The 24,959-nt window shown below is 46.3% G+C and overlaps 1 protein-coding gene across 1 annotated transcript in view; it reads left to right on the top strand.

The window, feature by feature from the left end:
* Positions 1–14,176, top strand: part of ZNF407 (zinc finger protein 407) — a 480,440-nt gene extending 466,264 nt beyond the window's left edge. Inside the window, exon 9 of the mRNA XM_004387311.2 lies at positions 11,556–14,176. Within this exon, the coding sequence (XP_004387368.1) occupies positions 11,556–12,877 (1,322 nt within the window). The 3' untranslated portion in view covers positions 12,878–14,176. The remainder of the gene's footprint in view (positions 1–11,555) is intronic.
* The last annotated feature ends 10,783 nt before the right edge of the window (positions 14,177–24,959 follow it).

Raw genomic sequence — 24,959 nt, 5'->3', positions numbered from 1 at the left:
GAGCAGTGAGACAGGGGGACCTCATACCATCAAGAAAGCAGTGCGGGGAGCAGGGCGCGTCCTTTGGACCAGGGTCTCTGTGCCAAGAAGCTCCTAGTCCGGGGGAACGCTGATGAGAAGGCCGAGCGAGAGAAAGCTTTCCCCTGGAGCTGACACCCTGAATTTGGACTTTCAGGCTACTTTACTGTAAGGAAATAAACTTCTCTTCGTTAAAACCAAAAAAAAAAAAAAGATTAACTGTGATGATAGGTAGGTGGGTGGGGAGGAGGGAGGGAAGCAGATACAGATCTATATAGACTATAAGCCCTGGGGACCTTGGAGGTTGAAAGCTGTTAAAACCGGTTGCCATCAAGTCAATTCCAACTCATAGTGACCCTATAGGACAGAGTAGAACTGCCCCATAGGGTTTCCAAGGAGCACCTTGTTGATTCGAACTGCCGGCCTTTTGGTTAGCAGCTATAGCTCTTAACCACTATGCCGCCAGGGTTTCTGTCAAAGCCGTTACAACTCCTTAAATATCCTACTCCAGCTATGAAAGAATGAACACGTGCTGCTCAAGCTGAATATAGTCTACGTAGATCTATATCATCTATCTGTCTACCTATCTGTCTGTTCCTGGATTTTGATTACATGTGGTGGTGACCTGTCCTTATACAGAATGTTTTGGTGTGGTCTGGGTGTGCTTGCTGCTCTGTTTCCTCCTACATGCCTCCTTGTGGAGCAGCCATAACACCTGTGTGCAGTCTACTCCTCCCTGCTGGTGGTTAGGCCTGCCTGCCTGTCGGAGTGCCCCCTCTCTTTTTCAAACAAACTGTTTATGCATAGGCAAAATAGTATCGCCTGTTTAACAAAGCCTTTAAAGTCTTTAGTGAACTAATAATCATTTTAAAAATCAGTTTTCAAGTCTCCACCCTCAGTCGGCACAATGGAATCACATGTGTGGTACAGTTCCCAGCCCTGTCCCAGGACTACACTGTTGCCTCATTAGACATGTTACCCCATTCAGTATACATACTTCAGAGTTTGCTAGAGGACTTTGCATATGGCAGGCATAGGTGCAAAGACAACATGGCCCCAAAATATTCTCTCTAGACACAGCAGATGCACCTGTCATCTGCCGTCCCCACCTGCGCACTCGTGTGCAGTGACATCCCTGCCACCCGAGCCTGTGTGCACAATGACACAGGATGGTGTGAAGGGACAGGCCTGGGGCCAGAATCCACTTGGGCTTCCCACTGTACTCCCCCTGCCCCTCAAAACACCCAGCAAGATGAGGAGGGGAAAAGCCACTGACGTTAACAGACTGCATCTCTTGAAGCATAGGCTTCACTTGCTGGCATTTTACTTCACATTTTATTTGTCGATCTGTTTTTATTCATTCTGCTCTGTTCAAAACAAGGGTTTGACCTCATAATTTGTTTTTTGTCTGATTTCTTAAAAATCAATTTTAAAGCTTTATTAGCCCAGGCGTATATCATTCTCTAAGACCCAAGCAATTTTAAAATGGGTGTTTACCTTAGATAGTCAGGAAAATGTTTGAAATAAAGATTGTAGTGTTCACTGGTTAGTAGAAAGACACTAAATTGGTTCACAGTGTGGGTGCCCCAAAATGCGTCACCTACAACAGTGCACTTTCTCCCTAGAACCAGATGGGGTCGTCTGCAGACAGGGCCAACAGCACAGTCCGCTCTTATTCTCAGAGATGTGAGTGTCCTCTGATCGCCGTCAGTGGCCCTCCCCCGGGCCTCTCCCTACGGCACTGGACGGTAGGGATCAGACTCCCGGTGGAGGCTTTGGCCACATTTGTGGCTACATCCGCACTGCCGTGACCTCTGACAACCTCTGAATTGTATCCTTATGCCGTTTCGTGTCTTTGAGTCTTATCCCAGTGCGCCCCGAGCCTCAGGGCACCCTTACAGATGTAGCCAGCATAAGAGGAAACACAGCAGTGTGCCCAGACCCCTGATTCATTTTCATTTTTAGAGAAGAAGCTCCCATTGTTCTAAGTATACGCAAGCAGCTGCCGTCATTTGGCTGTGAGCAGATGTTAGGCCTCCGAAAGCTTCGCTGATAATTAAAATACTAACAGTTAGTGTTTTACCCAGCTGCAGGTTGTGTTTCCTGTAAATCTGACTTTAATGGTGCCCCTGTGCCAGTACCGAAAAGCAGTTTGCTTTTTACCTTACATGCAGAAGTGTCTGCAATGGAGACAAATGTCTGTTTCCTCTAATTTCCTTGGCAAAGATATGAAGATTCTATGATATAAAGGAAATATAAACATGACTACAAATGTGAATGTATCATTTATAGAGTTGGCCGGAAAAACAAAGGGAGACAAGTTGAATCTGCCTTTTAAGATCAGCCTTGTTCGAGGAGTACGTGATGTACCGTCTAATGACACTGGCTGGACGACTTGTTTGCATAATTTTACCTTTTAAAGTGGGTATAACATGTACAACTTTTGACAAATCCACCTTGCCTCCTAATGTCATGTTCTTGTATTGGGAATTTTATAAGACTGTCAGAGGACATTTAGGGACGTTTGGAGCCCTGATGGTGTAGTAGTTAGGAGCTACAGTGAGCTACGGCTGCTAACCAAAAGGTCAGCGGTTCAAATCCACCAGCCACTCCTTGGAAACCCTATGGGGCAGTTCTACCCTGTCCTGTAGGGTCACTATGAGTCGGAATTGACTCCATGGCAACAGGTTTTGTTTTAGGGATGTCTTGGGGCTTCCTGATTTTCTGATTCCATCATGCAGAAGTATGAGTCAGCATCTTAGTGCAGACTGAGCCAGCCTGGCAGGAAGCAGGCTACCCCCACCTGGGGGGAACACCCCGACCCTCATCCCCCACCATGGGCCTTAAGTTCCACCACTCTTGTTGAGGCCTCTAGAGTCCTCCCAAGATGCACACATTGGAATGGCACAGTCCACCTCTTATCAGCTGTTATCACCAGCACAGGTGAATGCAACCAGGAGGAGGACAGTGAGGGTTGGGTCCCTTGGGGAAGTACCAGTGCTGAAAGGGGTGTCAGGGCAGCATCCAGGCCAGATGCTGCCCCTTCCTGGTGTAGCCCAGGACAGGCCTGACACCTGATCAGGGAGACAGGTGTGCCATATACCCCCTGTCGATACCTGCGTAGATTCTGTACCACTTCTCTGCCTTGTTCCAAGTGGGATGTAAGACATTTGAGTACCTTCTGCTAGTTGAGTGGCTGTTTTTAAGAAATGGCTAAATGTCAAAATTGGTGCACTTTCCAGTCTAACTTTAGTCTAACTCAGTGAAGCATGATGACATGCTTTTGTCGCATGAGTCCCATTCCCAAAGTCCCATGGCTGCTGTGTCCTGACCATACAGCTTCTGCAACAGCAGGGAAACAGTTAACCACTCCCCCTCCCCTGCCTACCTCTCCCAAAAAGCCTGTCAAGATAACCTTAAAGGACACACTCTTATCTTACTGAGTGAGATTTGTGTGCATAACTCCCATTACTGTTAGATCTTCATGCATGAAAATGATAATATATACCTAAGGGTCTGATATAATACAACATTTCTTAGGGTTTGCGACTTCAGAGGTAAAATATTGTCTTTTATTCTTTGTCACTCTTCAGTGACCATGGAGATATTTAGGCCCGTGGAGACTATTCTTGGTGAAGTTAGAAACTGGAAGATTATTTCCAACTTCAGATTAAATATATTCCTAGGTTTTTCTGAATATTCTAGAATTCCTTTTAAGGATCTTGCAGGATTATCTTCTATGGCTACCAATGCTAAATGTAGTACTATAGAAAATTAGGAAAAAAGGACTAAAACTTCTGTTTCCTAAATCCGTGTCCTAGTTGATTGTCAGTACTCGTCATTAAAAGTTACATGTATAGCTTATGAAATTGTACAGTTGGATTTATGTGAAAGAGTTCCTCAGAAATGATAGGGATTTCAGTTAATTTTTCACCAAAAAAAAAAAAGGTAATTTTCCTCATCTCATCTTGTAAAACAGTGGCCTTCATGGAATTGAGAACAAAGCAATGATGTTTACTGTAATTCTTCAACATATGCCATTATGTGGTGTAAAGCAGATATTTGCCATAATGCGTTTTAGTGATCATGTTATGATATATTTAACACATCCCTAGGCCAACTCATATCAGCTCAGGTTTTAGACCAAACAAGTCTATGCTCTGAAATAAACCTCACCAACATAGCTGTTGTATTTAACAAGCATGGCAAAGACTAGCAATCATTAATTTTACATCTCAAATAACCTAATTATTTTTAATTTCGTGTTTATTTTAATAATACTGACCAGGATGCAATTTCTAATCCTTGAAAATAATGGAGAGACATGAAGCGTTGACCAGCCTTTGTTCTCTGAAAAAAACAGATGTATTGTCATTTAGTTATTGAGATATAAGACTAAGAGGTCACTCTAACCCATGTTGTCACTACTATGCCAGAGTGATACTCTTTGTTTTGTCCTGGGCAAGTCACTAAGCCACTTGACTTAAATTCTCCCTTCAGGAACTCGAAGAAGTTCATATGTTTTGTGTGTTAGATAGTTTAAAGTCAGAGCATTCCATAGCACGTACCCATGTTCACATGGAAGGTGTTCAGTTATTCAAAACCAAAGTTGAATGTGAGCTCTGTCATAGGGCATCCTGCAGTAATCCCAGGTAATTATTATTGTCTATGAAATGAATAAATTATAGAGCAATTATTGATATCGATTTGACTGGCTAAACTATTGGTGACTGCTATTGTAAGAATAATTTATTCCCTGCTTTGAAATTTCTAAAAGGTTATATTTCATTGAATTTTAATTTGTCATTTTTCCTGCTTTCACTTGAGAAACTTATAAGCTTTTGTGACATTAAAATATGGCTGTAATTTATTAGCATAATCTGTTAATATTGTTTCATTTTAATAGACATTAAGTGTGATTTCTTAACATTCTTGTTAAAATTACATCTTAAAATTGAAGTTGAGAAAAATTATATGTGGCTAAGAATCACAATGTCATGTGTGCCCCAGAATTTCACACAGGAAGTATTATTTTTTAATCACATCATATTCAAGGTGCTTTAATTGTGACAATGAACCAGCACAGCTTGTTCAGGTTTAGTGTCCTACCAAAATATAAAAAATAAAACACAAGTAATGCCTGAGATTTAACCTGGCAATGTATAAACATTTAATACAATTTGAGGAAAAGCTAAAAAATTTAAAGTAAATGCTGGCTGCTACCAACAAAGTGGTTTACATATAATGTGAGCCCGGCTTTCCTACTGCATTAGACATCTCGAGCTACGACAAGTCTTTTTAATGCCATCTTTATCTGCTACACGATGCACGAAATCTACTTTCAGTTTTAGAACTGCGGGCCACCTTTGACCCCTTTAGTGGAGACACAATGTGACCTTTCTATTGTCATCAGCTTTCATTCTCCTGAAAATTCTATGAATTTTTATTACAAGTTTTTTTTAAACCAAGCTGAGGCTTCAACAAATTACTTGACACAGATGAGATGAAGTTGTTGAAGAAGTGTTAGATAAGTTTTACAGCCGGCGTGTGTGCTGCTGAAGAGTACAAAGCCAGGTCCTACAATGTCATACGCCAGTAACTGCTGAGCCTACTATTGGATAAATACATCATTTTATGGAACATTGATTGTTCTATAAACCCAATGGAGTATTATGCTCTATGATCAAACCATTTAGATTGTGTGTAGAGCACAGAAAATGCCATATTCAGGATGGTACTAAAAGTGCCATTTGTGTATTTTATGGATGTCATTACAGGGGAAACTTCTCTCTGTAGGCCCTGTTTACTGCAAAATTTTTTAGTCTGTAATGACATTTTTCATTCACAACGTATGCCTTCAAGAGAGGGGGCCCTTGTTTTATTTGTTTCATTCGAGTTTACTGCACAAATTCTGTACATTTTAATTAAATGTAAGCTTAACAAAAGCATAAGGTATTTATTCTGTGGGAAAAAATGATGACAGTAACGAAAGAATAACACACACACAAAAAGGAAGTCGTCAGGTGCTAAACCCTATTTGTAGCTTCCCAGAAGCACAGCAGACCGCAAAACAGAGCCATTAGCAAGGTTTTGGGGAGTGTGAGTCTCTACCACTTAACCCCTCCATCCCTGCGCTATGGAGTCTGTGGTTTCCTGCTCCAGAGATGTTTACTTTAAAAAGGACAAATAAGGAGAATCTGCAGCTTTATAATGATATTCTGGAAAAGTGAGCTAATTAAAAATCATTTCCCTGAAAACAAATCCTCAAACCCCCTAAAAACCTTTTTATGCTAACTGAGTTGTAAACTTTGAATGCATTTAGCAGTGGGAAGGGAGGATAATATCTTTGTAGTCTTGAAAGCAAATGAGCAGTAAGTTGGGATTCCATAAACAGGCACTAGGCTCCATTTTAATGTCCTTTGCACCTTCTGCACAAAGCTGATTATTGTCCTAGTGGAAGCAGATTCAAAAGAGACTAAAGTAAGACACACTGATTTGCTATCATCGTACTGAAGTCTAATGTCTCTAAATATTGTCAAGTACAATACAGATAGTATGTTGGGCATCAGAGCTCCATTAAAGAGATGTGGAATCATAGAGCTATGCCATTGACCATGCAGGTAAGGATAAGACCTGTCCTCAGACGTCCTTGTTTTCCAAATTTCTTGTCCAGTGCTTTTGCATTGGTGAGTGCTGCAGTTCATATTTACTAGAAAGATCACAAAAATTGAAGTTGATGTGCCCAGTAAATTTAAAGTTTAAAGTTCCAGTAGAGATTCAGATTAGTTTAAATGACACTTGAACTTCTACATAGCTCACCATTAATTCATTATGGCTGAAATGGAGGAATCTTCAGTGGGTGAATCTTTTTCAATCTGATTGAGGCTGTTACATTTTATAGGTGCTATTTTTCAAAGCAGTACTGACAGCACTCGAAGTTATTAAATTGCTGAATCAAAAGATGGACCTGCAGCCGCATTTATGAACTGTGATGGAAGAGCTGGGGCTGCACTGAGCTGAGGTTAAGATGTTGGTGGTGTTAAGCTTCATCAACCCCTTAGTGACAGCACTATTTACCCACGTAGTTTACTTTAATGGTCTGGAAGTGGCTTAACCCACCTCTGGATTCAAATAAATTCAGTAAGTAGTTCAGAATAGCATAATTACCAGTGCTGCAAGGTTTCAGAGGATAGTTCTACACCCAAGAGATTTTCCATCCAATAGCAGAGTAAAGAACAGAATTGCTTGGGCTCAAACATGTAGCATTTCTTCCAGAGACTACCTAAGAATAGGATGTTTGTTGTTTCTTTGCAACTACCGTGGTTTCTCCTGCTTTTTTTTTTTTTTTTTTTTAAACTGCAATGGCAGTATGTTGTCTTCTGCAATTAATGGAGGGGAAATGATTTGGAGGCTGTCTGCTTTGTTTTTGTGTCCAGAGCCCTTACTTTTTCTTCCCCCCCCCCCAAAAAAAAGCTAGATTAGACTGAAAATGACCTTGAAATTAGAGAATGGACAAACAAAACTGGGTCAAGTTCAGAATGTAATGAAGGCAAGCAGGACACTGTCTCCTGGGTAGAGAAGTAGGGTGTGGGGGTGAAATTGCAAGCATGCAAGAGGTAAAATGTAGCAGTAGAATAGACAAAGATCAGAGGTCCTAGTGAATGGCAGGTTGAGCAGGTATCAGCAGCATCGGCCAGCTGACACTGGCATACACTGAGGTATGAAAACAGGATCTCTGAGGAGTGCTCCTCGTATGAGGCTGTTCTGCTCATGCACTGAGCCCAATTCTGACCTCACTGAGGAGGAAGGACCTATGGAGGATTCAACTTCAGATGGTAACCATGAGGTTACGTTAAAGCATATCAACAGTGATTCATCCTTGTCTTCTAGAATCTAGGTACTTTAACCTGGGTCCAGGGTAGTTGAAAGGTATGCTTTTCTTTACTAAAGTGGGAGATTGTGACAGGGAAGAAGGGACAGAGATCTCCATGGAGGAGCATTCTCAGGCAGACCCATTTAAAAGCCCTGGGTCTGAGGGCCTGGAGCGTGATGCCTGTCACACTCTCCATACATAGCCTTTAGGAAGTCTCCATGCCCCTTCAGGGTCTGTGTCCCCAGGGTGAAGCCCTCAGTCCAGGGCCTCTACGGGGCAGTCAGGCAAGGTACTTAGAAAGTGCTTGTTGCTGAGGGAAGCAGTCAAGGATCTGGCTGGTGGCCTACTTTAGGAGTACCCGATTGTTCTCCTTCTCTGGTGGAGGTGGGGGGGGCGGGACAAGAGAACACAGAGGTGCTGTAGTCAGGTAACTGGTTTAGCTAGAAACATCAACGTTATGGACTCTCCTCTTGGAAGGTGTAATTAACCTTTAAGAACAGATGGTTATTTCTGGTCGGTCCCTGAGAGCGAGGCCAGGCCAGGTTCACCCCCTACTGCTCTTCAGCACCAGCTCAGGGCCAGGCTTATCCTAGGATTCAGTGCCTGTTGAGTGGACAAATGGAGGCTCTTCTGATAGGGGACCATCCCGGTTGACCCCACAGGTCTTTTCTTGACCTGAGGTTCTAGGACTCTGTACAATCTTTGTAAGATTCATGCTATAGAGTTCCCTGAAAAAGAATAAATGTTAATTGGCCCTAATCTTTGCTTTAAAAAAGAAATGGATTATTTATATATTTTACTTTTTCACTAGGAATCAGAGCCTTTAGAGGCCAAAAAGACATGGTGTACAGAAAACTGGTGCCCCCGTGAATTGCACAGGCCAGCGAGTGCCACCCGGAAGCCTTTAGTTTCAGCTGTCAGCTTACCCTTTCATAGTGTGAGGCTCCCCTCTGGCTTTGCAAGTTAACATGGAGAAATTCGTATAACTTGATGTGAATTTTGATTATTGAACAAGACAATGCAGAACATCTAACAGTCTACACCAGCACATACAGAATGGGCCCAGGAGTTTGCGTTCACATGCAAACCTTAACACATAATTTCAAACTGGGGACATTGTCATACCCTATGGGGATGAACCTGGACATGCTCCCGGTAAAGGCATTGTAATAGCTTCTGTGGAAGCGCATGTGAGAGAGTGTCACCATGGAGGGTGTGCTTGTTGGAATGGAGTTGGTGCTTTTAGATTAACGATGGAAAGAAATGCTTCTCGTGAACAGCACCAGAGTGGTTAGCAAAACTGTCCGCCATATTCTTATGGGATGTTAGTAGTACATAATTTCTAACCATTCTTGATCCTTTTTTTGGAGAGGGTAAGGATAAAGTATGCTTTTAAAAAACTGATCTGCATTAAAGAGAGTAAAGTAAAATATTCTTTTAAATGTGGCTGCTGTTGAGATGTCTTCACAGCCCACTCAAGTAGGAATACTCAGTACAGATCACACACTGTATTCAGGAGGGCAGGAGATGATGACAGGGAAACTGATGGGACAAGACGATAGAAACTCGGTTTGAAAGAGTCAGCCTCTTCTTCATGAAAATAAAGGATCGTTTTCAGTTCTGTTTTTTGTCCTTTCAAGTTATTAAAAACAAGCAAACCAACCCTGACCCGTACCACAGTGACGTTGAGGGAGGTGACAAGGGACCCGGGGTGATGGACACCGCTAGCTGCTCTTCAGTGTCTGCAGCACCCCCAGGCCAAGGAACTCTCGCTGGCTCCTCCCCACCCCCCTACTCCCGGCTCTTCTCTCCCCTCTCCTGCCTCAGTTCCTCTCTCTGCTGTCTCTTTGTCTCACACAGAGCAGTTTAACCATCTTTCTTTATTGTCCTGATCTTTGCAAATGTCCATGTCCAAGGGGCTTACCGTGGTATTTTCTAAGACACCCACAATGTTTTCACCAACAGGGATGTGGGGCTAGCATTTAAGATGATGAATCCCATACCCTCTGTTAGAGTTCTAAAAGAGATGTGTTGGTTTCATCTTCCTGCTTAAACACATTCACCAGGTTCCTCTGTCCACAGACACTGCCTCTGCCTGGTATGTAAGGCCTAACAGCCCAGGCCAAACAGACCATCTCATCCCCACAGCCTGAGCCTTCAGCCACAGCAGAAACTCGGTTACCAGACCTCTCGTATCCAGCAAGCCTGGGCTTTTCTTGGGCCGAGAGGCTCCTTCTCCACCTGCCCATCCAGTGAGCGCTGGAATATTCCCAACCCTCAAGACAAGGTCCGAAGTTGTTTCTTTTCTAGAACCTTCCCTAAATATTCTTTCCTGTGGCCTAAATTTATTGCTCCTGTTTCTGTTGTACTTATCCCCATACGTAATAGTTAAGTCATTTAACAGAGACATTCTTTTTTTTTTTTATTGTACTTTAGATGAAGGTTTACAGAACAAATAGTTTCTCATTAAACAGTACACATACTGTTCTGTGACATTGGTTAACCACCCCACAACCTGTCACCACTCTCCCTTCTCGACGTTGGAGGACCTTTTTTTTTGGTGAACATATACATAGCCAAAGTTTCTACATGTACAATTCAGTGACATCGATTATGTTCTTCCAGTTGTGCTACTATTCTCATTGTCCTTTTCCACATTATTCCATCACCATTGTCTTCAACTCACTGCCCCCTAGGCTTCCCATCAAACCCTTATCTTACATAGATAATTCTTTTTTTTTTTTTTCTACCTTAGATGAAGGTTTGCAGAACAAATAGTTTCTCATTAAACAGTTAGTACGCATATCGCCCTATGACAATGGTTAACAGCCCCACGACATGTCAGCACTGTCCCTTCTCAACCTTGGGTTCCCTATCACCAGCTTTCCTGTCTCCTCCTGCCTTCTAGCCCTTGTCCCTGGACTGCTGTGTCAACAAACACATTCTTGGAGGTTTACTGCACGCCAGGCACTTTGCTGAACTTGGGTCAACACAGCGGAACAAGGCGGAGTCCTGCTCTCGGAGCTCATGCTTCGTGTTGCCGTCTCCACCACTCCTGAATCTGCACATGGCAGAGACCACCTGTGTGTCTGTGCTCCCAGGGCCCAGCGGGTACAGCATGTGGTCACTTCCAGGACACGCCAGGGCGGGTAGCTACCTGCACACCTGGGTTAGTGCCTCAGATCGTGGATGCTCGCGACGTAGTTGTTGCAGTAAACTCTTGCAGCTGTGTTTATTGGAGGCCTGTGTTGTTTGAATTTCGTGTGCAAGGCTTTCGTTGAATAAATAAATGTACCGGATATAGTATTTGAACATTAAAAAATATTTTCTTTGGGTTAGGAGATATGATGTGACTACTTACTAAGCTGCACCTGCTACCAGTTACTGAGTCTGTTGTTAGAAATCATGGTATTTGAGGGGGGTGACCATGTTGCTTCCCTCAGAACTGGGAAGGAAACGGTGCTGGTCAGGGTTGTAGTTGGACAGACAGACCAGGAGCACAGGAAAGCACCTACTGTTGATGGGATGCTCTCGGTAGCCGCCCCTGGGGGCTTGGTGGTTCACAGCAGTGTCTGTTGAGGTTCAAAGCTTCCATGGAAGAACTGTCTAACTGTTAAGCCTGAAGTCATGTTGCTGAGTGCTAACTGGTCACTGTCTCCCATAGGCATCGTCTCCAAGTCCTACGAGTGCCGACTGAAGGGGCAGGGCGCAGCCTTTGTGGAGACGGACAGCCCCTTCACTGCAGCTGCCCTGGCGGATGAGGCCCCCGTCAAGGACAGGCCCCTTCGGAGCAGCAAGCGGCCGGTGCCAGTGGCCGAGCAGGTCCAGCAGGTCATCATCATCCAGGGCTACGATGGGGAGTTCGCCATCGATGCCTCAGTGGAGGAGACCGCCGCCGCCACCCTGCAGACCCTGGCGATGGCTGGCCAGGTGGCACGGGTGCTGCACATCAGCGAGGATGGCCAGGTCATCACCACCAGTCAGAGCGGGGCGCACGTGGGCAGTGTGGTGCCCGGCCAGCTCCTCCCGGAGCAGCTGGCAGAGGGTGCGACTCAGGTGGTGGTGGTCAGAGGCCCGATGGAAGGCAGCGATGTGGAGGAGTCCCTCGGTACCAGCGGGGCTGTCCTACAGCAGGTGACCAAACAGGAAATGGTGAGCCTTGCCGAGGCTGGCATTGCGCCCCCGGACTCCTCCTCTGCGCTAGATGCACTGCTCTGTGCCGTCTCCGAGCTAGGAGAGGTGGAGAGTCGGACTGGCTGCGAGGAGAAGAGCAGGTATGGCCACAGGGACGTGCTGATCCAGGTGCCCAGCCAGGAGGCGCTGCCCGCCCCCATCGTCCCCGAGGCTCCCGAGCTCCCACTATTCCCGGACGCCCAGGCGAGCCCGGCCGAGCTGGAGCCCATGGAGGTGGTGACCCAGGTGGTCCGGCCCTCGGCCCTCCTCACCTCCCAGGAGAGAGCGCAGATGGCCTTCAAGAAGGTGGTCCAGGGCGTGCTGCAGTTCACTGTCTGTGACTCAGCTGCCGCCGACCAGCTCATCCATGAGGGCGTTACCCAGGTCATCGTCAACGAGGAGGGCTCACAGGTCATCGTGCAGGAGGCAGAGGCACGCAGCCTGCGGATGCCAGGCGAGCACATGGACCTGGTTGAGTCCGACGGGGAGATCTCACAGATCATCGTGACGGAGGAGCTGGTCCAGGCCATGGTCCAGGAATCCGGCGGCAGCTTCCCCGAGGGGGCCACGCACTACATCGTGACCGAGCTGCCCCCAGGGGTGCAGGACGAGGCGGGCTTGTACTCGCACACAGTGATCGAGACGGCTGGCTCCCCGGAGGTCTTGCAGGCCAGGGCTGCTCTGAGCACCGACGCCGCAGCCCCAGAGGGGGCGGAACAGCTGACAAGCATGGTCATCTACACACAGGGCAGCTCCCCAGCAGCAGCAGTGATCCAGAGCCAAAGAGAAAGTTCCGAACTGCAGGAAGCGTAGGGCTCAGCCTCCTCGCGCTGACCAAGGCAGGCGTGGAGACCCAGCACATAGAGGGAGTCACGCTCCCAGGGCTGACTGGAGAAGCCTTCCGGTCGCGGTGGCCTCCTGCAGACGCGTACCAGGCTGCCCTCGGGGTGAGACGTGCAGCTGACAACACACAAGGAGCGCAGGGGGCACTGCAGGCAGCGTGCCCCGACTTCTGCTCACCATCTTGGTTCTTTGGTGAATGGCCTGTTCCCGCTAGTCTAGCCATTGTGTTTCTTCTGTTTGTTCTGTCTTGTTTTTCCACGAATGTCTTCCCATTTGGGTTATCAAAAGATTGCACCCTAGTGGTGAAAAAAACTGTATCTCGTGGCTTGGGACAGGTCTGCTCTTGCGATCTGGCATACAGCTGTTTTAACATTTTACTATCACTGGGTTAAAAATTGAGCTACAATTCTTATTGTCTTGAAGCAGTTAACTTCCATTCTGTTTGTTTGTTTTGTTTTTGAAACTTTAGGATCCCAGCGTCCCAGACCAAAGGCAGCGAGCGGCCAGTTCACTTCATGTATGCGTTTCCTCTCACCGACATTTGGGTGTTCTGGGCCCTGGTTGCATTCTGCATAAAAGAAATCTTTTTAAGCCTGTGGTTAAGAAAAGCCTTGAAGTTTATATTCACTTTGAATATACCTTGGTTAAGACAACCTGATATGCTTCTAATTTTGTGTCCGTTTCATGCGATAGAGTCTATATATGAAATATGCATTCTGGAAGATATTGTTCATATCAATATTTTGCTGTTTATAACAAATGTTCACATTGATATCATTTTTTGCAGGATTTATTTGTGATTTATGTCAATACAAAACATCCGACATTAAACATTAACAAATAGAAAAACATGACCTTATAACCATTGCTTTGGCCAGGGTTATCTGTGTTTAGTTGTGGATTTATGGCAACTGTTGAACCAAGTTTATGTTCCAGTAATTTGTTTCTTGACACAATTGCTCTTTATTTCTCTTTCAAAATTGTAAAATAACTGCCTCCCCCAAATGCCAAGATTGTTTTTGTTCTGTTTCTGTTTTCTTTTAAATAAAATTATAGCATTAAAAGCAGTCATGACGATGTTTTATTTCCAGCAGCTGACCGTCGGCCACCGTGAGAACCACAGAACGAGGTGGTTTCTATTTCAGAGGAATCTGATCTCTAGCCTGCATCTCTGCATCTTCATACTGTTTTCTGCGTGTTTAGGGGTGGCCCTGGCTGATTCGGGTTGACAGTAACACCTTCTGTCACAGTTAGTACCTACAAGACCTGAAGAATGGACCTGAGAGAGAAGGGGTAGGCAATGGCACCTTCTTTGTTTAAACCAAGTGCTTTTTGGAATGCCTTCCTGAGGTAACCTCAGGGCAGAGCTCGCAGAGAGCTGGACCGCTGCCCTTTGCTGAGTGCCCCCTCCCTGCTCTGAGTTCTGTCCACTCCAGGGCACTTCCCTCTCGACAGCCACCCCTCCAAAAAAACAAAAGGCAGGATTTCAAGTTTGACACCACGCTTCATAATTAGCTGAATCTGACTTGCTCGTGTTTCTTCAAAATGGCAGGGCTCCTCACTTCTTCTTAAACACTGTCTCCTGCAAACAGTGACAGGACCAACTCCCGTTTGTTAGCAGCATAAAGGTGACCTTTACAAAATGATGGCCCTCTCCAAGCGTCTCATACATGTTTCATAAAAAAAGGAATGTTTTTCCATGGAAATATTTCTTCCTGATGGTTTCCGCCGTCCGCAGCACCCTGAGGTCTTGCCGCTGGATGCTAATTCCTGGCGGTGCTGGGTCCTGTAGGGCTAACCTTTCTGCTGCTGTACAGGGTGTTGACACTGACATGCTGCAGTTTACCATTTGTGATTTATTTAGGATAAATATGTCCCAGGTGGCATTTAATCCTTCATAAAACCAGTGTAGCCTGCAATGTCAAACCAGCAATCACACTGTATGCGCAATGAAAAGAGCAGACCTTTGCATAAAAAACACCATACAGAGGTGTTTCCAGGCTCAGAAGTATCGCGCAAGATGCACTAAGCGATTGTATGCTGTAATTACCCATGGAGCTGGGTTAATGTTACCTCTCCTTCCTCTCTCATTGCACAGCTATTGGGGTGTTTGGGAGCTCATGGAAGCACATGCGCAAATGCATGTACAGTATAATGAGGTGGTGCTGACTTGGTGGACAAGGGATGTTTCCTAAGCATGGGTTGTCTGCAAGGCAGACCAGCAGTCAGGCAACTCTCCTTGAGATTCTCACCAGAAAACACGATGGGACTTTACAGAGGAAGCAGAAAACTAAACAAGTGAAATGTTTACTGGAGACTGTAATCCAGGGAGGCCATGTTTGTATTAAGCTGCAGCCAATGAAATGACAGGGCTCCAAGGATGCTCGGCATGGTGGAAGGCTGGTGGCTCCCGTCAGCAGAAGAAGCGGTTTAGATCTCACCTTCCGTGACACAAACACTCTCCACGCGTGGGAAGAGCCACAAAATAAGGAAGTAGGTTCTGAGGAAGGCAGTTCTAGCCAGGTCAAAACCTAAAAACCAAACCAGTTGCTATTGAGTAAACCCGGACTCACAGTGACGCCATGTGTGTCCGGGTACAACTGTGATCCACCGGGTTTTCAATGGCTGATTTTTCAGAAGTAGATACCAGGTCTTTATTCTGAGACACCCTGGGTTGATTCAAACTGCCGACCTTTCGATTAGCAGCTGAGCACTTAACCACTGCACCACCAGGGTTCTCTAAGGCAGTTCTAGACAGGTCAAAACCAAAAAACCAAACCAGATGCTGTCTAGTGGACCCCGACTCTTGGTGACCCTGTGTGTATCACAGTAGAACTGTGCTCCATAGGGTTTTCAGTGACTGATTTTTCAGTAGATCACCAGGCCTTTCTTCTGAGGTGCCTTTGGGTGGACTCAACCTCCAACCTTTCAGTTAGCAGCCGAGTGCATTAGCCATTTGCACACCCAGCAGCTCCTTGGCCATGTGAGGTCACCTTAATGAAGCCACATGACTCATTAAGCTGTGGGAGTGAGGGAGGTAGGATGCTCCCTTCAAGACATTTCCCACAGTACCCCAAGCCCAACAAGCAAACAAACCCGCATTCCTGGTGCAAAGGAGACTGTACTACCTTTTACTACTTAGCTTCCTTTGAAGAACCAACAAGTTCAAGAGTGAAGTTAACGTGCTAAGACGGTGTCAGAGTAGTGCTGAAAATTCCACGGTCATTTTATCAGCTCCATCCTCACACCAGAGCCCTGGTGATGAACTGGTTAAGAGCTCAGGCTGCTCACCAAAAGGTCAGCAGTTCAAATCCATCAGCCACTCCCTGGAAACCCTATGGGGCAGTTCTGTCCTGTAGAGTTGTTGTGAGTCAGAATTGACTCAACGGCACAGAACGACAACAAAACATCCTCACACCAGAAATAGGGACTTCAAAGTCGCTAAGGAGCCTCTCTGCCTCTTTGCTCAGTCATCCTAATGGAACTCTGTAGAGACTCCATCAAGACCCAGGCCTGCTGCATTCCCACCAAACCTCCCACCTACCTCCTCACCCCCCATAAAGGAGCAAGGTGACTAGGAAAATCAACAACAAATGGATGACATTCATATTTTTCCATTCTATCCAAACTTTGGTTTTCCTGAACATAAAAATTTTTGGAAAATGGCAGAAAAAGAGTTGAAAAACCAGCTTAGAATTTTAAGGCAGAATTTTTAGAAACGGCTGTAGGAAGAGAGTTGGGGAATAAGAAAGGTCATTCATTTAGCAAACTAAAAGCTGTAAGTTTTCACTTATTGGACTGCTGAATACTGGCCCATAATTTAAGAGAGTGCACAGCTCACTTAGGCAGCCTCCTCCTGCTCTATCTTGTTGAAGAATACAATTCGTTTTCTGCTCCTCTAGGGTGATATCATTTTACATGAAGAAAAAAGTTAGCTCAGACGGCAGTTATACGTTTCGGAAGCACCTTCTAATCAGGGATTGGTGATTCATTATTAACTTCAGCAGGCGATCCATCTGACATGTAAGGGGGAAAAATTAGCAGCTGTCACTGTGTGATGAGTTAATTTCCTGATAGGCCTGACACTGAAAAGCCATTTGGAGACATGGCAGTGGCTGATGAGAAAACCCGGCGCGGCTTTATAATTGGAGATAAAGAAAGGGCAAAGAAATGGGGCCGGGAGGGCGCGCCCAGCCCGCCAGGCGGGGCAGGGCTGTTTGTGTTTGTCTTAGAAGGCCTGTCTGCACCAGCCGAGGTGGCCCCTGGTGGCTGGATCACGGGTCCAAGCAGGTTCAGTCACCCACATGGCGCCAAGTGTATGGTGTAGATGCATGTGGCTGGGCAGCTGTGGTGACACAGACGCCTGGCATTTCCACAGGAAGGGAGGACGTGATGTTCTTCTGATGGTCCCCTTGGTAACTCTCATAATTGGAGCTCAAGGTTTCCATGGTCGGTTTTTTATCACCATAAAAAAATAATCCTGTGAGAAGGACAACACATAATACAGGGGAAGTTAGCACCACTGGACTAAACCAAAAGCTAAGAAGTTTCCTGAACACAACCAAACACTTTGAGGGACAGTGTAGCAGGGGCGGGTCAGGGGACCATGGTTTCAGGGGACATCTAGGTCAATTGGCATAACAAAGTTTACTAAGAAAATGTTCTGCATCCCACTTTGGTGGGTGGCATCTGGGGTCTTAAAAGCTAGCAAGCGGCCATCTAAGATGCATCAATTGGTTCCAACCCACCTGGAGCAAAGGAAAATGAAGAACACCAAACACACCAAGAAAATATTAGCCCATGAGACAAAAGGGGCCACATAAACCAGAGACTCCATCAGCCTGAGACCAGAAGAACCAGACGGTGCCCAGCTCCCATCAATGACCACCATGACAGGGAACACAACAGAGTCCCTAAGGGAGCAGGAGAAAAGAGGGGTGCAGAACTCAAATTCTAGTAAAAAGACCAGACTTAAAGGTCTGACTGAGACTGGAGGAACCCCAGAATACATGGCCCCCACACTCTCTGTTAACGGAGAACTGAAGCCATTCCCTAAGCCAACTCTTCAGACAAAGAACAGACTGAACTATAAGACATAAAATGATCCTCATGAGAAGAGTGCTTCTTAGTTCAAGTAGATACACGAGACTAAATGGGCAGCTCCCGTCCGGAGGCACGATGAGAAGGCAAGGATAGGAGCTGGTTGAACGGACACGGGAAATCCGGGGTGGAAGGGAGGAATGTGCAGTCACATTATAGGGATAGCAACTAGGGTCACATAACAATGTGTGTAAATTTTTATATGAGAAACTAACGAGCTGTAAAACGTTCACCTAAAACACAATAAAAATAAAGCAAAATAAACACTGGAAATAAATATCATGGAAACTGAGGAGAAGGAAGGAAGGTGATGAGCAATGTGTGTTTCTGCAGAAACATGGAGGAAGTGGCCAGGCGCAGGTAGTTCTTGGTGAATGAATGAGGGTCTCACTTCCCTTAATCCCTGTCTTGATTGCTCTCCCCCTGGGGATTCATTTCCAGCCCAACAAGTTGAAAAAATACACATATTTTGAATATCTTGAAGATGGAAATTAGAAACCAAGAACTCAAAGTATAAAACCAATTCTTGAGTCTTACAGGGATGGCTGGCGTGGTCTTCCCCAAGGGGATACGATGAAGACTTAGCACATAGGGTGCTAGTATGGGTGTTCACCACAGTGAATACTGAGCAACACTGTGAAGACAAGGCTTGTGCACATGCAAATCCAGGGTTAATCGCTTAATTACTGAGTCTGGAAAATTGAGAAAGTGGAGCCCTCTGAGGAGTCATGTACTATAGGAATATGCATAAGGTAAAGAACCTTCTTCCTCCACAACACTCCCGAGCCCTGCGCCCAGGCAGGATTCCAGAGTATGTTCTCTATACCAGAGGATGTAATGCAGCCAGCGGGCATAAAAGCAGCCCCTGAGAGTAGCGGGGGTCACCTGTGCCTGGCATGGTAGCAAAGCCCTATTAAAAAGAATTAAATAAATCCATTATAAATCTCGCCATCAAAGACTCACGACTTGTTCCATGGCTCTGCATTTCCAATACCTTTTAATAAATTCTTTTAAAATGACCTAATTTCAACATGGCTTTCAACATCATAGAAAGATACTTCATAACCAGGATAAACCGGAACATACGAACCATCCTTTTGTGTCAGCGCCATTTCCAAGACTTTCCAGAACGTCTCATGTTACTCTTCACGTAACTTTAAAGCAGAGGGATAAAAACCAACACAAAGTGAAGATTTGTTTTTTATTCCACATTGTGTTTGGTTTGGAGACTAGGAGCTTTTTTTAAGATTCATCTGAGACTACCAGCCAACCACTCCAACCAGTATCAGTGGCTGCCTCTTGCTTGGGACAAAACCAGGGACTGTTAGTAAAGGGTTTTGCTCAGCAAGATGGCCTTGGTTCTCCTGCAGGGCTGCTCCCAGAAGTCTCATCTCCAGAGCCATTCCAACTGATGTGTAAATAGGACCACCATCCAAAAGGAAGCCTACACCCTACTCTGGTTTCCCTGCCTTTCACGTTTGCCCTGCTGTGGATTAAGGAGATAGAGGATATTTTAACAACAAAGTTGCAATATGTGCCCATTACAGAACATGGTCTTGGTAGCCCATAACTCAGAGTTACACTATGAACCACTTTTCAGGTAATGGTGGTGTATCCACATTGATTCAACTCAGCATTTCAAATGCCCTGCAAGATGGGCCGTGGGCTCTGGTTCCAAGCAAGTGAGTTAACTGGGTGTGCTCTGCCAAGAGGAAGTGGATTCAGGGGAAATCGGAAGTAGAAAGTTGTCCCCTGTGGGCTGTATGGAGCCCACCTCCTTTTCTGACCCCTCTTTACTTCACAGTGTTCAAGCTACACATCCTTTATCTCTTGTTCCAGAATACAAGCCTAATTCAGGGGTAGAGTTGCTGTGTTTTCATCTTTGCACTCAGCCCGTGGCACAGCTGGGCACCTAGTGGGCTCTCAATGAACGGTGAATTCTCTTAAATGAATGGTTAACATCTGAATTCTCAAGTCTTCTTCAGTTGTTTTCCTTGTCTTCTTATTCACCTTCCTGTTTTTTGTTTGTTTTTTAATAGTCATATTTCTCTCAAATAAAAATCTTTGGGAAGAGTTGAGTCAAATCAATGCATCACTAGCATCATGTCTTATTGGTCAAATTGGTTCGGTACACATTCTCTCTCCCTTTTTCCACCTTCCCCAGAACATCTCTTGATGATGAAGATCCTGAGACCCAACTTCATGGATCAAGTTCACATACTCTCTTGTCCTAAGGAGACTTTCCCAGCTTCTTATCAACAGGAATGGATGATGGAATCAGACTTTCTCTTCACTCATAATTAACATGATCGTAAGGGAAGTCTCAGAGTGTGTGCCTGTGGGGCCAGGCTAAATATGTTCTGTTTCTATTAAATTTTTATTTGCTTATGTCCTGATTTCTTTTTAGCCCTGAGGTCTTAGACCAATGCTACTTAGTACACCCATTATTCCTTCCTGACGTGCTGTGAGAGAGACACTGGCATTTTGCATCGTCTCAAATCACCATGACTTTTTCTTTTCTGGAGGGAGATCTCGGACCCCAGCCAGGAAATGATGCGAGAGCCAGAAGAGCAGTGGGCCTTAGTCGGCCCTCTACTGCTGGGCCTGCTGTCAGACGCAGCAGCATTCCTTGGGCTGGGGCAAAGCTGCTTCGCCAAAGATCAGAGAGGGGCCCCCATTAGCTGGGTCCAAAATGCAAACTTTTCACACTTCCCTGCCTCTGAAATCGGGCTGCATCAATGGCATCTCAGAGTTAATGACTATCATACATCCTTTGGACCAAGTCTAACAAGAGACCGTGGGGCTCCCTTGGAAAGAAGAACCAATCTGTCCAGAGGGCATGATCCAGCAGCCCCAAGACAAGCCAGGGAGGTGGTGCCCTGGGCCCGCTTCCTATCACTTCCTCAGACCTCAGGAAGAGGCCTGTCATGGCCAACAATGAATGGTGGGGGGCGGTGATAATGTGGGCTTTCTCACCATGAGGGACTCAATGGCCCCACAGTGCAGTCCCAAAGTGGAAGGCCAGCCTCTGAAGAGAAGGAACTCTCCATATCTAGCATCTCCTAGCAGAGTGGTGGCCCATGTCTCTGGGAGTTGTAAAAATGTGTCCGTGTGGGCACCAGGTTGGGGAACCCTCCAGGTGACTAGTCTGTGACCTGACCTAGGATGGTTGACGGTGCTAGGCCAGCCTGCCTGCAGATGACTGTATGATCTCAGACGGCCCATTTGTGTGTCCAGAGGCTCAGCTAGCCTTCTGTAAAATGGAGTTTGGGAACAGTTAAACCAGAAATTACCACCAGCTCTACCATCCTATGATGGGGCAGGTCAGGCAAGGATCCAGTGAAGTGTTTAAGGAGCATATCCAGGCAGATGATATCACCTGCACATGGCAGTGACAGTGAAGTGTCCCAAAGAAGGAGGATATAAAACAAGATATCCTCCTGATAGGTGCACTGTAAGCCTTCGTACATAAAAGAGTGAATGACTCCCAGGGAAGCTGGATGAAACTGGGACCTCATGAAACTGAAGAAAAGCTATGTTAAGCTTCATGGGTGGCTGTGGGAAGACAGAAGGAAAGATTGAGAACCAGCTGTGGGGCTCATGGAGCACTGGCCAGAAAGGCCCCTATCCAATGGCACAGTCTCTACCCTTGCCTAGGCCACAGTCTGCCCCAGCATCCTCCTGCCCGCCATGTTCTCCAGCCTCTCTCTACCAACATGTGGCTCTCAGGGCTGCTGAGATTAGCTGGTTGATAATAAGGGGTGTTGAATTGTATCCCCCAAAAAGATATGCTTAAATTGTAACCCCTAATCCTGTGAATGTGACCTTGTTTGGAATTGAGGTCTTTGCAGATGTAATTAGTTAATATGAGGTCCTAATGGAGAAGTATGGGTCCTAATCCTGTTTGAGTGGTGTCCTATAAAAGAACAGACACTGTCTTAGGCTGGGTTCTCTAAAGGACCAAAACCAGTGAAGTGTATATATAAATATATACAGAGAGATTTATTTCAAGGAAATGGCTCATGCAGTTGTGGAGGCTGGCAAGTTACAAATCCTTGGGTCAGACGCCAGGCTGGAGGCTTCTCCTGACTCACACAAATTGGCAGGTCAGACAACAGGCTGCTGTCTCATGTCCCAAAAACCAGAGGTCAAAGGATGACGAGTTGGATGCAGGATCCAGAGAGGGCAAGCTTTGCCAGAACATCCATATATACTGGATGCAGGCCATACCCCCACTTTCAACTGACTGGCTGCTCACATCAGATCACAAAATGAAGGATGATTACTTAATATCTGCCAAACCACTGAGAACCATGGCCTAGCCAAGTTGCCACATAACATTAACCATCACAGACACAAAGAATTCTAGGTGACGCTGCATCTACACGCCAAGCAACATCTGGAGCCACCAGAATCTGGGAGAGACAAGAAAGGTTCTTCCGTGGTCCTGCTGACACCCTGACTTGGATTCCCAGCCTCCATATAAGGCACCCAGACTGTGGTCCTTTGTTACAGCAGCCCCAGGACACTCGCCCTCAACCTCTGTCCACCAAAGGTGAGGTCTCGTCCCTTCTGCCATTGCTTTCATTCTGGTCCATGGTGCACCTCATGTTCATATGCACTGTTGCTCAGCAGTCACCAGCAATCTTTTCTCTCACACTGTGAACTCCTTCTTGCTCCCCGCTGCCCATCTGAGGGACAGACTTCACAGTCACTCAGAAGTGTGGGAGTAATTGGCTTCAAAACACCAAGCCTCCACCTGCTGTAATAAATGCCTGCTCACAGAGGGAACCGAGTCTACGGCACACAACAACAGAGCAGGAGAAAGCAGTGTTCCAGCCACTTTCAGAAACTCATAGTGTGTGGGGGGAGGGGTAACGCAGGGGGTCGAGCACCAACTGGGGGAAGGGGTCATCTGAGAGGAACTGAGCCTTGTCCTCACACTTGCACACTCCCGTGAGGGGCAGCCTACACCTCAGAGGGCCCCCCCTCCTTCCCCATGGTCATTGGCTGCCCTGAGTTGAGACGAGGTAAGTGGTGGCTCATTTCTTCTCCAAGAAACACCTGGGATGCTGCCTCATGGTCAGGGCAGAACACTCTAGAAGGTTCCCCAGGTCTGAGAGGGACTCCCTGGAAGGCTCCCAGGTCAAGGAGGGACTCCCTGGAACGTTCTCAGGTCTAAGAGGGATGCCCTGGAAGGTTTGCCAGGTCTATGAGGGATGCCTTGGAAGCTCCCTGGGTCTAAGAGGGGCACCAAGGAAGGTTTCTCAGGTCTAAGAGGTACGTCCTGGTAAGTTCCCCAAATCTGAGAATGACTCCCTGGAAGGTTCCCTACCTCTATAAGGAACACTATGGAAGGTTCCCCAGGTCAGTGAGAGATGCCCTGAATGTTCCCAGGTCTGATAAGGACTCCCTGGAAGCTTCTCAGGTCTAGGAAGGACACCCTGAAAGGTTCCCCGAGTCGACGAGGAACTCCCTGGAAGGTTCCCCTGGGTCAGAGAGGGACGATCTGGAAGGTGTTCAGAGTTTGAGAGTAATGCTCTGGAAGGTTCCCCAGGCCCGAGAAGGAAGCACTGAAAAGTTCCCTGAGTATAAGAGGGATGCCCTGGTAGTTTCCCGGGTCTGAGAAGGACTCCCTGGAAGTTTCCCTGGGTCTAAGAGGGAAACCCTGGAAGGTTCCCCGTGTCAGGGAATAACACTCTGTAAGGTTCCCCAGGCCTGAGAGGGTCTCCCTGGAAGGGTCCCTGGGTCTGAGAGAACATTCTGGAAGTTTTCCCAGGCCTGAGAGGGTCTCCTTGGTAGGTTCCCCAGGTCTGAGAGGGATGTTCTGGAAGGTTCCCCAGGCTTGAGAGGAAAGCACTGAAAGGTTCCCTGGGTCTAAAAGGAACACTCAGGAAGTTTCCCCAGGTCAGTGAGAGAGGCCCTGGAAGGTTCCCATGTCCGAGACAGAAGCTCTGGAAGATTCCCTGGGCCTGAGAGGGATGCCCTGGAAGGCTCCCCAGGTCGAGGAGAGACTCCCTGGAAGATTCCTTTGGTCAGAGAAGGATGCTCTAGAAGGTCCCCTGGGCCAGGTAGGGATGCCCTGAAAGGTTTCCTGGGTCTGAGAGGGAGGTAACAAAGTACCACAAATTGGGTGGTTTATAAGAACAAAACTTTATTGCTTCACAATTCTGGAGGCTGAGAGTCCGAGATCAGAGTGTCAGCTGTGTTGATTCCCCCTGCAGCTTTAAAGGAGTACCTGTTCCATGCCTCTCTTCCAGCTTCTGGTGGCTACCAGCAGTCCTTGGCTTGTAGCTGCAACCTCACATGGCATCCTTCTTCTGTCTCCCTGCCTCTGTGTCTCTTTTCCTCTTTTATAAGGACACCAGTCACATAGGATTAGGACTCACCCTACTCTAGTATGGCTAGAGTACCTCATGGTAGCCTAACTGTTAATATCTTTAAAGACTCTATTTCCAAACAGTCATAGTTACCAGTGGCTTGCATGTTGCTATGATGCTGGAAGCCTTGCCACTGATATTTCAAATAGCAGCAGGGTCACCCGTGGTGGACAGGTTTCAGGTCAGAATAGTGGGTGACCTGTGGGAGGGAGTCTTCTAGGGTGATGGAAGTGTTCTAAGTGGTGGTGGTTACCTGGGTGCACACAAAGGTAAAAATGCATCAGGCTCTAAATACCCGTGTGATGTGTGTATTTTTCTCTATATAAGTCATACCTCAATGCAAATTAAGAAAAGTTAGCAGAGGAAAAAATACAGACATTTCCTCTCAAGTCCTAAAACAATAAAGCAGGAACTTTTTATTCTAAATCCCAAACAAAACAAAACAAAAGATTCCAGCCCCCTGTGAAGTGGGACTCAGGCGCAGTGGGGGAGGAGAGGGCTAGTCAGTTCACTGCTAGCTTCTTCGTACTCTTTGAATTTTTAAACCACGAATATAATTTACTTTGATAAAA

Source organism: Trichechus manatus, unplaced genomic scaffold, assembly GCF_000243295.1.
Source record: "Trichechus manatus latirostris isolate Lorelei unplaced genomic scaffold, TriManLat1.0 scaffold00183, whole genome shotgun sequence".
NCBI lineage: Eukaryota > Metazoa > Chordata > Mammalia > Sirenia > Trichechidae > Trichechus > Trichechus manatus.
The sequence above is the reverse complement of the archived record's forward strand: the minus strand, read 5'-3'. Positions and strand labels throughout refer to the sequence as shown.